Source organism: Euprymna scolopes, chromosome 12 (genome assembly GCF_053919585.1).
Source record: "Euprymna scolopes isolate OS-2025 chromosome 12, ASM5391958v1, whole genome shotgun sequence".
Lineage (NCBI taxonomy): Eukaryota > Metazoa > Mollusca > Cephalopoda > Sepiida > Sepiolidae > Euprymna > Euprymna scolopes.
Window position 1 is genome coordinate 50436758 of NC_136493.1, and position 13150 is coordinate 50449907.

Below are 13150 nucleotides of genomic sequence, written 5' to 3' on the forward strand. Positions count from 1 at the left end.
TTTATGCGAAACTTTAAGTATTTACTTTAACAGTGCTCAATACGTAGGTAGAGCTAGATAGTAAGTTATAAAATATATATGGCAATTAAGCTACACAGAATATTCCGTGTTTCATCCACGCTAGGATTCATCAGGCATAAGTCTGATGAATCCTAGCGTGGATGAAACGCGGAATATTAATTGCCATATATATTTTATAACTTACTATATATATATATATATATATATATATATATATATATATATATATATATATATATGTGTGTGTATTGATATATATATATGTATATATATAAATATATATATATAAATATATATACATATATATATAAATATATAAATATATATATACATATATATATGTATACATATATGTGTGTATACATATATACATATATAGTGATATGCATAATAGAGCATGAATGCATTTATAAATATGAACAAGTACAATATTTTCTATAAACATATGTGTATATCGATATAATTGGAATTCAAGACATAAACGAAAGTTTACTTTTATATTCAACATTTTTATAAAGAAAACATATATTTCTTGTGTATAAATATATTCATGCAGATATTTATTTATATATTAACATGCATATCTATCTATCTATATATATATATATATATATATATATATATCTCAATATATATATACATACTTATATATACATATATACATCTATTCACACCTGTAGAAATCCAGCTACACATACATATGCAAGAAAGCACACACACACACACACACACACACATATATATATATATATATATATATATATATATATATATATATTCATATGTTTATATATTTATATATACAAACATATTTTACGTATATGTATTTCATATGTATATACACAGTTTTATAGTTATGCGTACGAAGATAAATATGCATATTAATAATATATATATATATATATATATATATATATATATATATACATATATATATCATAGAATTCGTAAATGTATAAAATACAAGACTTATAGATATCGTATACACACACACAAACACACACACGCATATATATATATTATGCATTCAAAAAGCGATACTCACATAAACGCAATAAATATACATATATATATATATATATATGAATCTATGTTTATGCACATATATTTATGCCTATATACGCATACGTATCCATTAATGCATGTATAAACCCATATCTGCGTTTTGATGTAGATATGCTTATACATAGGTGCATAGTTATATACAAAGTTATAAGTGAATACATACATACATGTACACATATATATACACATGTTCACGTATAAATAGGAACATGCATATATAGATACAACATATATATGTACATATATAAACATATATGTTGATATACTTACGCTACTATACAGACGTCTATATATGTATGTATATATATATGTATATATATATGTATATACGTGATATACATACATATACAAATAAGTGTACTTATATTTACGTATATATACGTCTACGTATTTATATGTATGTATGTGTCAGCACATATATATGCATGTGTATAGACAAGCATATCTTTGTATATAAAAAGATGTAGGCATACATATAGACAGATATTATATATATGTATGTACACATGTATAATATATATAGATACACACACACACACACATATATATATATATATATATATATATATACGCGTGTGTATGCATAATATTTAACTTCTGTGTTATCGCTGTAGATATTAAGTTCCATGATATTTAGCCAAAAAAGAGATTACGAAAAATGTTTATTTTAATTTGCACAAATTGTTAGACGAAATACAAAACTTTTATGTGTGTGCATACATATATATATATATATATATATATATATATATATATATATATATATATATATATATATATATATATATATATACAGTTATGAAAATAATAAGCGGAAGTTACTCAAGAGCTCTTTCGGCTCTCATCTCATCAGGAGAAAATCATTAGCGTAAAAAATAATATAATATATATATTTTTTAAACTATATAATAGCGTACAAAATAATATACCGTACAAAAATCGATAGCGTACAAAATAATATAATATATTTTTTTTTTAAACGTTAATAAATTTATTTTAGAGTCCCCGTACTTTTGGCACATTCAATAAGTTCCCCAGTAAAACTCTTTATTTTCGACATAATATTATTTTGTACGCTGTCGATTTTCTCCTGATGAGATGATAGCCGAAAGAGTTCTTGAGAAACTTCCGCTTATTATTTTCAAAACTGTATATAAATTCTTTACCTCCAAACATTTATATATATATATATATATATATATATATATATATATATATATATATATATATATATATATATATATTCCTTCTACTAATCCATATCTTTCTCCTTCTCTCTCTCTCTCTCTCTCTCTCTCTCTGTCTATATATATATATATATATATATATATATATATATATATATATGAAAACTTGGTCAAATATAATAAAAAGTTACTCTACCGTTGTTTCGGAGTATGTGTGATCCAAAATTGCTAAGTTCCGTACTTCGAATGAGTTCTTCATTGTCGATTAGTCGGAGAGAGAGAAAATAAACAAACAAATACACGAAATACATTCAAATAAAATAAACGTAAAAAAAAAAAGCACAGAGAAATGTGAGTCTGCTCGCCGCTCGTAATCCAATGAAAACTGATGCTTCCGAATCGCCGGAAGTGACGTATCACAGGCGTCGGTGTTCGCGGACTAACGTCGGAAATGATGTCACGCATTGACTAGCAACGAACGGGACGTTGTTGGTCGCACGGTAAAAAGAAAAATCGCATCTTTGATGAATATGTTTTTTTGTTTATTTGTTTTGCTTTGTTTTTGTTTTGTTTTGTTTTTGTTTTGTTTTTTCAATCTTAAATTGGCCTGAATTAATAAATGTCCAATGTTTTAATATTAGAATTTATTTCTGACAGTATGTTTTGTTTTATCCTGCTTTGTCTGCTGTTAATGCTAATGTTTGAGCACGTAATACCAGTAAATACATAATTTATCTAGTCAGCATGGCTAGGAATAAAAAATAATCATACCACAAAATTAAGAAATGAAACTCGTATGATATCACCTACGCAACTAGCGTATAAACTCCGTCAAGCATATCTATTATGCTTTGCCAATGTTCACACTCGTTATTTATCTAGATACGATAAACTCGTAGCACTCATGCCCTTTCGATGAATATTTTCAACTCAGCCAACAAGCAGCCAAATCTCATCCCTTTGCTGTTGAAGTTCCTAGATGCCGGAAAGGCTTCTACTTTAATAGTTTCTCCCTTCGAACTGCTAGACTTTGAAATTCCCTCACCGTTTCCTGTTTCCTTGACTGTGCTATAATACAGTTTTTGCGTGAAGGGATGGTAATGTATTGCGTGAAAGTCTCTGGCAGCATAAATATAGCACTCTCCCTCGATGCTAGCGCACAAGCACATGTATTTGGTGATTCAATGTCCACCACAGTAACTGGCTTGGATTCTCTACTTACACAGACGTAGCTGGTAGCACAACACATAGTTTCTCTATATCTCGTTCCCTATCTCAGACGGTTACATTTCCGACACGTTTTCCAGATCAGCAAGATCAACATGCCTCATTATAGATCTATTTCTGACCACAGTTCTCGATGATTGTGTAACGAATGCCCACAGCCCACTCGGGAATTCTGATCACGCTGTGATAATGGTAGAAATCGCTCTAAGTTCCCGACCCAAAACTGAAGACCCACAGCTCAAAACAACAAGGTATTACAAAAAGGCTGACTGGGAAGCCATCAGTGATCTCAGCACAGATGCCTCATGGGGAATATATTTTCTCTTCCAACCGAACAGTGCGCAAATGAGACCACTGAATGGTTCAAAACTGCAATTGAAGCACATGTTCCCACACGAAAATTCTATAGCAAACCCCACTCTCCCCAATGGTTTAATTCTACCTGTGCAGCTGCCATTGATCAAAGGCAGCATGCGTACCGCGGATTCAACCGACATAAGTCCAGTTCAAACAGACAGAAGTACATAGGAGCTAGAAGTAATTGTAAGAGAGAAATAGCGATAGCTAAGCCAGAATACATTGACACCACTAGAAAACGCACTGAAGCACAGAAATTAGGAAACCGTGATTTTTGGAAAATCTACAACAGTGTAGTAAATAATGGGTAGTCAACGATTCCCCCACTATCAAACTATCATAAGGTTGTTTGCACGGCAACCGAGAAGGCTGACCTGCGTGCCAGTCAGTTTGCTCCAAACTCCACACTGGACCCGGCACACCAATCCCTCCCAGACTTTACTTTGCAGACAGACGTCACACTAGATAATTTGAAAATCACCCCTTCTCAGGTACATGGTATCATAAAAAACCTAGACACCTCAAAAGCATGTGGGCCCGATCTCATCCCGGCTATGCTACTAGAAAATGCTCCGCTGGGGTTGTTCCAGTTCTCTCCAAACTTTTCAATAAATGCCTTAACAAATCTTGCTTTACTGACTGCTGGAAAACCGCTTCTGTGGTACCAGTTTTCAAGAATTTTGGCGAAAGAACTGATCCAGTAAATTATCGCCCCATTAACCTTCTTCCGTTTTTCGCCAAAATATTTGAGTCCTTAATTAATCAAGCTCTGGTCCATCACCTTGCAGCTGCTAAACTCCTGACCGACAATCAGTATTATTTAGGCAAGCCCGTTCCACAGCAGATATCCTAACTGTAATCTGTGAACGTATATATCGTTCACTGGACAAAACAGGAGAGGGTAGAGTGGTGGCCCTCGATATATCTAAGGCTTTTGACAGATTATGGCACGATTTTCTTTTAAGGAAAATTAGATCATATGGTATCACTTGAAGAATACATAATGTAATTAAATCCTTCTTAAGAGAAAAAAATCTAGGTTGCCCTCGACCGTCGTACATCTAAACAATATGATATAAATGCGGGAGTACCTCAGGAGTCTATCCTTGGACCTTTATTATTCCTGATATTCATAAATTACCTCCCTGATAAAATTGTTTCTGGGATGGGTATATTTGCTGATGACACCACTCTCTATAACAGGCACGAAGGGAAAACAAATGAACACATATCTAAGGAAATGGCAGAAACACTAGAGGATGACTTCAAATCTGTAGTAGAATTGGGACAAAAATGGATGGTCGCATTCAATGCTACCAAGACTAAGCTTGTTTCCTTCAATAATTACAAGAAACCTCTACCACTAATAGCAATGGCAAGAACACATTACCCGAAAGGACTTCCTTTAAACTCCTCTGCCTAACGTTTACAAGGAACATGAACTGGATTAGATACATTGAGAGCATTGTTAAGGCTGCTGCGAAGAAGGTGGGCTCTCTCGACCGTACTAGAAAACTACTTACGCCTGAAAGTATTCTGTTCCTCTATAAGGCCACCATTCGCCCATATATGGAATACTGTTGTCACATTTGGGCTGGTGCTGCTTGTCTCTCACTCCTGGACGGGGTTCAAAAGAGAGTCGCCAACCTGATAGGTCCTGAACTGTCATCTTTGTCCCATCGACGAAATGTTGCATCCCTCTGCCTGTTCTACAAGTACTTTGCTCTGATGAACTACAAACACTTGTACCACCTCGACGTGAATACCCCCGACAAACCCGACAAGCAGCTAAATCCCACCCTTTCACTATTATCCCTAGGTGTAAGAAAGCCTTCTACTCCAACAGTTTCTTCCTCAGAACTGTTAGATTTGGAACTCCCTTCCGGGATTCTGCTTTCCCAACTGTACTGACATGCAGAAGTTCAAGTGTAATATGAACAGACATCTTGCTACTCATCTCCCTTCATAATACCCATGCAAATTATGTCCCCGATAGTAGCCTCCTACTTCAAAATGGCACTGTGACTTGTTTGGGGTGAAAATTGAATTTTACAAAAATTAAATAAATCTTTGGAATAGCGATCTTGTTTAATTTCTTTGTGACAAAATATTACCCTGAATTTACTAAGTCACGAAATTTTTTTTTCATCTCTTCTTTAGTTTTATTTGTGTCTTTTCTTTTCATCCATTTTGTTTTGTTTTGTAATTTCCTGTCCAGAAATAACGATCGGTCTGTTCGCACCCACTAGTAACCAAATTAATCAAAGAGTTTGTGCTTTCTACTGATTTCCAATCGACGTTGGCCTGACACGGATCTATACTCAGCTCCTCACGCTCAGTCCAAGACTAAAAACGCACACACAAAGAACCGTATACAATAATTAAAACAACCGGAAGCACGTCCGAGTCTCGTCTCACTTTTTTCTTCTTTCTGAACGAAACAAAGATATTCGTGGTCCTCTTATTTTCATTTTTTTCGTTGCTCCTCTGGGTGGTATTTGTATTTTCTTTTATCTTTCTGTCAGCCTTTCCTTCTCTTTTCTTTCTTGTTTTTTTTTCTACGCAATAACCCTAATTGGCCTCCATCTCTGAATCTCTGAACGCTAAAAATAGATAAAATAAAATCATTTTGCCGACGGAGCTATACAGGTTACTTTTGTGTCCATTCCAAAGTGCCTCTTTTGGTCCCTCGTAGAGGGGGAAATAAATGGCATATATGGAGCTCATTTTACAGCTACAATTACGCTAAGTTATTTTCAAAAGAATGCATTATTCTTACAGTTATAATACATCACATACACATATGCATATATATATATATATACACACACACATATATATATATGCATAAATATACATATATATATGTATAAATATATATAAATACATATATATACATGCATATATATACCTATATATACATGCATATATATACATATATATACATACATATATATATATGCATACATATATATACATACATATATATACATGCATATATATACATACATATATATGTTGATTGTAGAATATCGGGATATTGAAGTGATGTGATACCTATCCCTTATATCTATATATCTATAAAAGTGAACGTGTCTGTGTGTGTGTCTGTTTGTGTGTTTGTATGCATTTCCCTACGCATTAACTCTGTCAATTTTTAGTCTATAGACTCGAAATTTGATATACAGGGTACTGAGATTTGGGAAAATCGATGTGATCGATTTTCGGCCAGAAATTTAGCTGTTAAGGGATGAAAGTTCAACGATTTGACCTTGGAGAACTCAACCAAACTCCTCCGACAATTTTGGGTCTAAACACTTGAAATTTTAGATATACGATCCTTGGACATGGATCTAACTTAATAACCTGATTTGAGCCCAAAACAATAAATGTTAAGGGGTCATAATAGGGGTCAAAGTTTAAAAAATTGACCGCTTTTTTTTTTTTTTTTTTTTTTGCTGAGCATACACCTCCAAACATCCGGGCAACGCCGAGCCGAAATGCTAGTATATCTATAAACATGAACGTGTGTGTGTGTGTGTGTGTGTGTGTGTGTGTGTGTGTGTGTGTGTGCGTGTGTGTGTGTGTGTGTGTGTGTGTGTATACATTTCCCTACGTAATAACTGTCAATTTTAAGTCTACATACTCGAAATTTGATATACAGGGTACTGAGGTTTGGGAAAATCTTTGTGATCGGTTTTCGGCCAGAAATTTCGCTGTTAAGGGTTAAAAATGACTTTTGAGTACTTTACCAAACTTCTCCACCAATTTTGGGTCTAACGACTTGAAATTTTAGATATAGGTTCCTTGGACATGGATCTAACTTAATAACTTGATTTGAGCCCAAAACAATAAATTTTAAGGGGTCATAATAAGGGTCAAAGTTTTTAAAAAAATTTACCTCTGCGGTCTCAACCAAATTACTCAAACAATTTCTTGTCTAAACATTTGAAATTTTACATAAAGGGTATTCAGAGATCGGGAAGCTTTTTCGTCAGTTTGGGTCGAAAATGTTTAGTTACCAATATATAAAAGTATGTATGTTTGCATGTCTGCCTAAAACTTTCGACAGAGGCGACTGATTTTACGAAGATCAGTATTGTTTTAAAGTTCGACCTTTCATACAACAAATATCGAAAAATTGGCTGAAAACATTAATATCTTCACCTTCAACTAGGCACTTTTCTACAGGAGGGTGTCACTTTTTTCGCCGATATTTTTGAAAGTCATCCTCTCCTTTCGATTGTCTAGGCTTAATTTAAACATAAATCAATTAAGGTTTGGCGGTGGTCGTTTTTTCCCCTCCTTCGCGATACGGTTTCGAACTTGCTTTCCTACTACCACTTTATTTATTTTTTTTTTGCTCAACATACACATCCAAACACCCGGCCAACGCTGGGCTAAAATACTAGTATATCTATAAACGTGAACGTGTCTGCGTCTGTACATTTCCCTACGCAATAACTCTGTCAATTTTTAGTCTACAGACTCGAAATTTGATATACAGGGTACTGAGATTTGGGAAAATCGATGTAATAGGTTTTCGGCCAGACATTTGGCTGTTAAGGGGTGAAAGTTCAACGATTTGACCTTGGAGAACTCTACCAAACTCCTCCGACAATTTTGTGTCTAAACACTTGAAATTTTAGATATAGGTTTCTTGGACATGGATCTAACTTAATAACTTGATTTGAGCCCAAAAATAAAATTTATGGGGTCATAATAGGGGTAAAAGTTAAAATAAATTGATCGCCTTTTTTTTTTTTTTTTGCTCAACATACACCTCCAAACACCCGGGCAACGCCAGGCACCCATGCTAACATATATATATATATATATATATATATATATATATATATATATATATATATATATATATATATACAGAGAGAGAGAGAGAGAGAGAGAGAGAGAGAGATAGATATGTGTAGCAATGTATGTATTGAAGTGATGTATGTTTTTACTGTAGAAATGCGATATATCAGTGATGTGTCATTCTATATTGCTAGTCTTCTTATGCACCTACATATCATTCATATATATATATATATATATATATATATATATATATATATATATATATATATATATATATATATTAGGTTGGTACAAAAACAATGTCGTTTTCTCATATAGGTTACTTTTATATATGATATCTGAATTAATTCACTGATATATGTAGCCATGTTATATATCATTTTGAAGCGCGTTGTTCGCTCTATCAAATCGTGTTATTCGTTACCGTTCTCAATCTCTTCATTCATTTTTTGGAAGTTTTTCGACAGCATGGACAAAAGTCAAATCCGCACGATTTTCTTGTTCCAGTTCAAACTAGGCCGAAAAGCTGCTGAGACAGCTTGTGATATAAATGATGCGTTTAGCCCAGGAACCACTTACGGGCGTGTGGCACAACATTGGTTCAACAAATTTCACAATGGTGACAGAGCCTCGAAGATTATGACGGTTGCAGCCGGCATACTGCGGTTGATAACGAAAGCGTTAATTGAAGGCGATCCTCGCAAAACCACACGAGAAGTTGCTGTTGAACTCCAGGTCGACCACTCAACAATCGTCCACCATTTAAAGCAGATAGGAAAGTCAAAAAAGTTTCCCACCGATTATCACTTTTTCAAGCATCTCGACAACTTCATACGTGAAAAATGCTTCAAAAACCGAGATGATGCCGAATCGGCCTTCAATGACTTCATCGCTTTCAGAACTCCGTATTTCTATGCTAATGGAATAAATAAACTTGTCTCTCGTTGGCAAAAACGTGTCGATTCTAGTGGTTCTGATTTCGATTAATAAGTTTATTATGAAAGGAGTTATGATCTTTTGAAGTTGAACGTCAAAAAAATACATTATTTTTGCACAAACCTATATATATATATATATGTGTGTGTGTGTGTGTGTGTGTGTGTGTGTGTGTGTGTGTGTGTGTTTATATATATATGTTTATAATATAAAGCTGAACGTCTGTGTGTGTATCTGGTCACGAATAGGCTGCTATAAGGTTGAAAACTGATCACATATAATGATAGAAGATGTATCGAGACACAGGAATGGGTATGTTTGATCTGGCATAATGATGATTCATTAAAATTGTGGGGTCTGCGTACGCGCCTGGTTCACAAAGTATGGAAATAAAAAATTTTAAAACTTAAAAAAAACGATATAGATGTACATAATAATACTTTGATTAGTATGTTTTAACTTAAATAGGGATGGCATAATAAAATTGTGGGGTCTGCGTTCGCGCCTGGCCTCCATAGAATGGAAATAGGCACAAACTTTAATAAAGACTTTTCATATCTATCTGCGTAAGTATACTTTGATAATTATGTTTCAGTTTGAAGAAATATGGTATAATAAAATTATGGGGTGTTCGTTCGCGCCTGACCTCCATAGAATGGAAATATGTCACAAAGTTTTACAAGATTTTTAATATAGATCCACACAATATTGTGATAAGTGTTTCTGTGTGAACAGGTATGGTATAATAAATTATGGGGTTTATCTATTTTATTTTTACTTTCATCATATTTTGCTTTGGTTTTGATGCCCCCAAATTCGAAGCTATCTCTTTACAACCCTTCCTTTTCATAACTTATCATACTTTCATAAATCAGAGTCCATTTTCTGTAGGCTGTTTTTGAACCCAGTCAACGACGGGTACTTTTGCTAGTATATATATATATATATATATATATATATATATATATATATATATATATATATATATATATATATCTCGGAAGTAGAGTGAAAAGCACATCTTATTTTTCTTTTATTAATATTATTTTTTTTTTCTTTGTACACATGTTTGTGAATTATTCCATGGATTTCTGCCTTTGGATTATTATGGACCATCTTCTTCCAATTACGGGATTTCCTTGGATTTTACTTGTACAAATAGAAATTCTTTTAACTTTCTTGGATTTTACCGTCACTGGATTTTTTATCTTCCACCAGACTTTCCATTCATGTTTAATCACCTTTTTCTTTACCACATTCCCTCTGCTTAACTTATTTTGTTTTCAAGTAAGATCTTTGACTTACTTGTTGTTTCATCAAATACTTCTGAATGCAAAATCCGATCCCGCATTTTGCTAATTCCTACCCTCTGATGAGAAGGAGAGTATTTCTTCGAAACTCCGCGGATTAAGGACTATCCATTTATCAAGTGTTTCCTTTTCATATTAAATATGTTTTTAACTCATTTCAAAGTGTTTTTTAACATGTTTTATTAACTGTTTTCTTATATATATATATATATATATATATATATATATATATATATATATATATATATATATATATATATATACTTCGATGGTTGCCTTGGGTCGGAATACCAGGTTAAATAGTCAGAGGTGCCTAAAAAACTGTGTTCGAATCTTCAATCGGCAGTAATTATCATTTCCCACACTGAAATACCGTAGGTATGAAACACTAGTGGCTGTATCTTCAATAAAGAAAATATTGTAGCATTTCTTTATAATTATAGTAGGAATGTCATCTGGTCCGTGTGCATGGTTTTTTATGGTTACAAAGACACAATAAGGGTGATGAATCAAATAATCTAGTGTGGTTTTCATTCGAAGAGTTAAATTAGGGAGAGATTGCAGAATCCAAGATGGGGTTTTGAGTAAAGGTCAGCCTTATCTGTTGTTGTAAAAGCGGTTACCTCGGTTCCACATTGTTCAACAGGGTAATAAAAAGTTTTCTGAAGGTTTCCCAATCAGCACGTCATCTGTTAGTTTTGAGAGTTGACCACATATATATATATATATATGGGGGGGGCCTGCGTATACTTTGCAGATAAAAATTCATATATGTGTGTGTGTGTGTGTGAAATTTCACATAAATGTACTTTACGTATCTGGCAGTGATCTTAGACATGTTTTGTATCGAAATGTGTTTGAAAATTTCGATAATTGATAATTGAAAAAATCCCATGGAAAAAGAAACAGGCGATTTTGACCAAAGTAAACATCTTACACGGCCTAAAATCACAAGTGCATTTGAAAAGTTTTATTACCACGCAGGCAGAAAGATCTGACATATAAAATCAATAATAGTTTGTTTTTTATATCACATGGGGCGCGTTCGAAATTAGTGTTTCTGTTTAAAGCACAATTGAACCATGATATTTTTTCTATTTTAAACTTAAATTCAAACCATCATAACCGCATAAGCAGAGAGGTCAGGCATATAAAAGCAACAGTAGATATTGCTAATATATACTAGACTACCCGTATATATATATATGTATGTATATATATATATATATATATATATATATATATATATATATATATATATATATATATATACGTAGGCATATATATATATATATATATATACGTAGGCATATATATATAGTGTCTACATGTACTTTGTACATGACAAACGTGAAATAAAAACAAGGTAAATTACCATTTGCGTATTTAGGCCAGTAGACTTATTAGAAGCATAAAAGAAATGAAATGACTAGTTTTATTTTCTTTCTCGAACAGCTTGACCTAAGGTCAATGTTTTTGTTGACTGAGAAAAAAGTTGAATGAATGAATTTGCATCAACGGTGAATGTGTCAGCTGCTACATTCACACATTCAGAGGTGACATGTACTTTATATTTTGTAGTCCCTATAAATTAAAAATATAAGATGCGTTCAAATTTTGCGAAGTTTTAACAACAGTTATTGGGTCTCATTTAATAAATATTCCTCCATCTTTCATTTTCTTTCGGGTAAATTCAAAAGGTTTTTAGGGAACATAGTGTGGTCCCATCTGAAAATGAAAATAGTTCAGATTTTGAATTTTATTTTAATTTCTTTGCATGACCATTTATATACCATTTCTATTTATATCATCTTTTACATACTAGATACTAGCATGGAGACCCGACATTGTCCGGGATTGAATGAGGATCAACAGTTGTTTTTCACAATATTATATTGTCATCGAAATCGGTGAAATTGCCCATTGTCAATCAAATCGATTGATTGCCTGCTCTAGTTGGGGACCCACTGCAATGCACCTGGAGTAAACTTTACATGCACCCTTCTGCAGTGAATTAGTCCACAGTACATTGTAGTCTACATTGCACTGTAGAGAACCAACTTTTGATTTTACAAGATTATATCTCTATATAATGCCTTGAATTAAATTTTTAAATACAAAACTCAAGTATTATTGTTCAGTTGTCCTCCAAACAGAAACGTTCATTTCGAACGCGCCCCTGTCTTATCAAAGACCTACCGTTGATTTTTTAAAAAATTATATGCTTAT

The 13150-nt window shown here is 33.1% G+C and overlaps 1 protein-coding gene across 3 annotated transcripts in view; it reads right to left on the reverse strand.

Annotated features, from left to right (window-relative positions):
* LOC145291281 (uncharacterized) overlaps positions 1 to 13150 on the reverse strand; it is a 682583-nt gene that overhangs the window by 553315 nt on the left and 116118 nt on the right. Inside the window, exon 1 of one of the 3 annotated variants that reach the window (XM_080136927.1) lies at positions 2470 to 2655. The exons of the other annotated variants lie outside the window; for them this stretch is intronic. Coding sequence (XP_079993053.1) covers positions 2470 to 2532 — 63 coding nt within the window. The 5' untranslated portion in view covers positions 2533 to 2655. Of the gene's footprint in view, positions 1 to 2469; positions 2656 to 13150 lie in introns of those variants that run through there. 3 annotated transcript variants of the gene reach the window in all.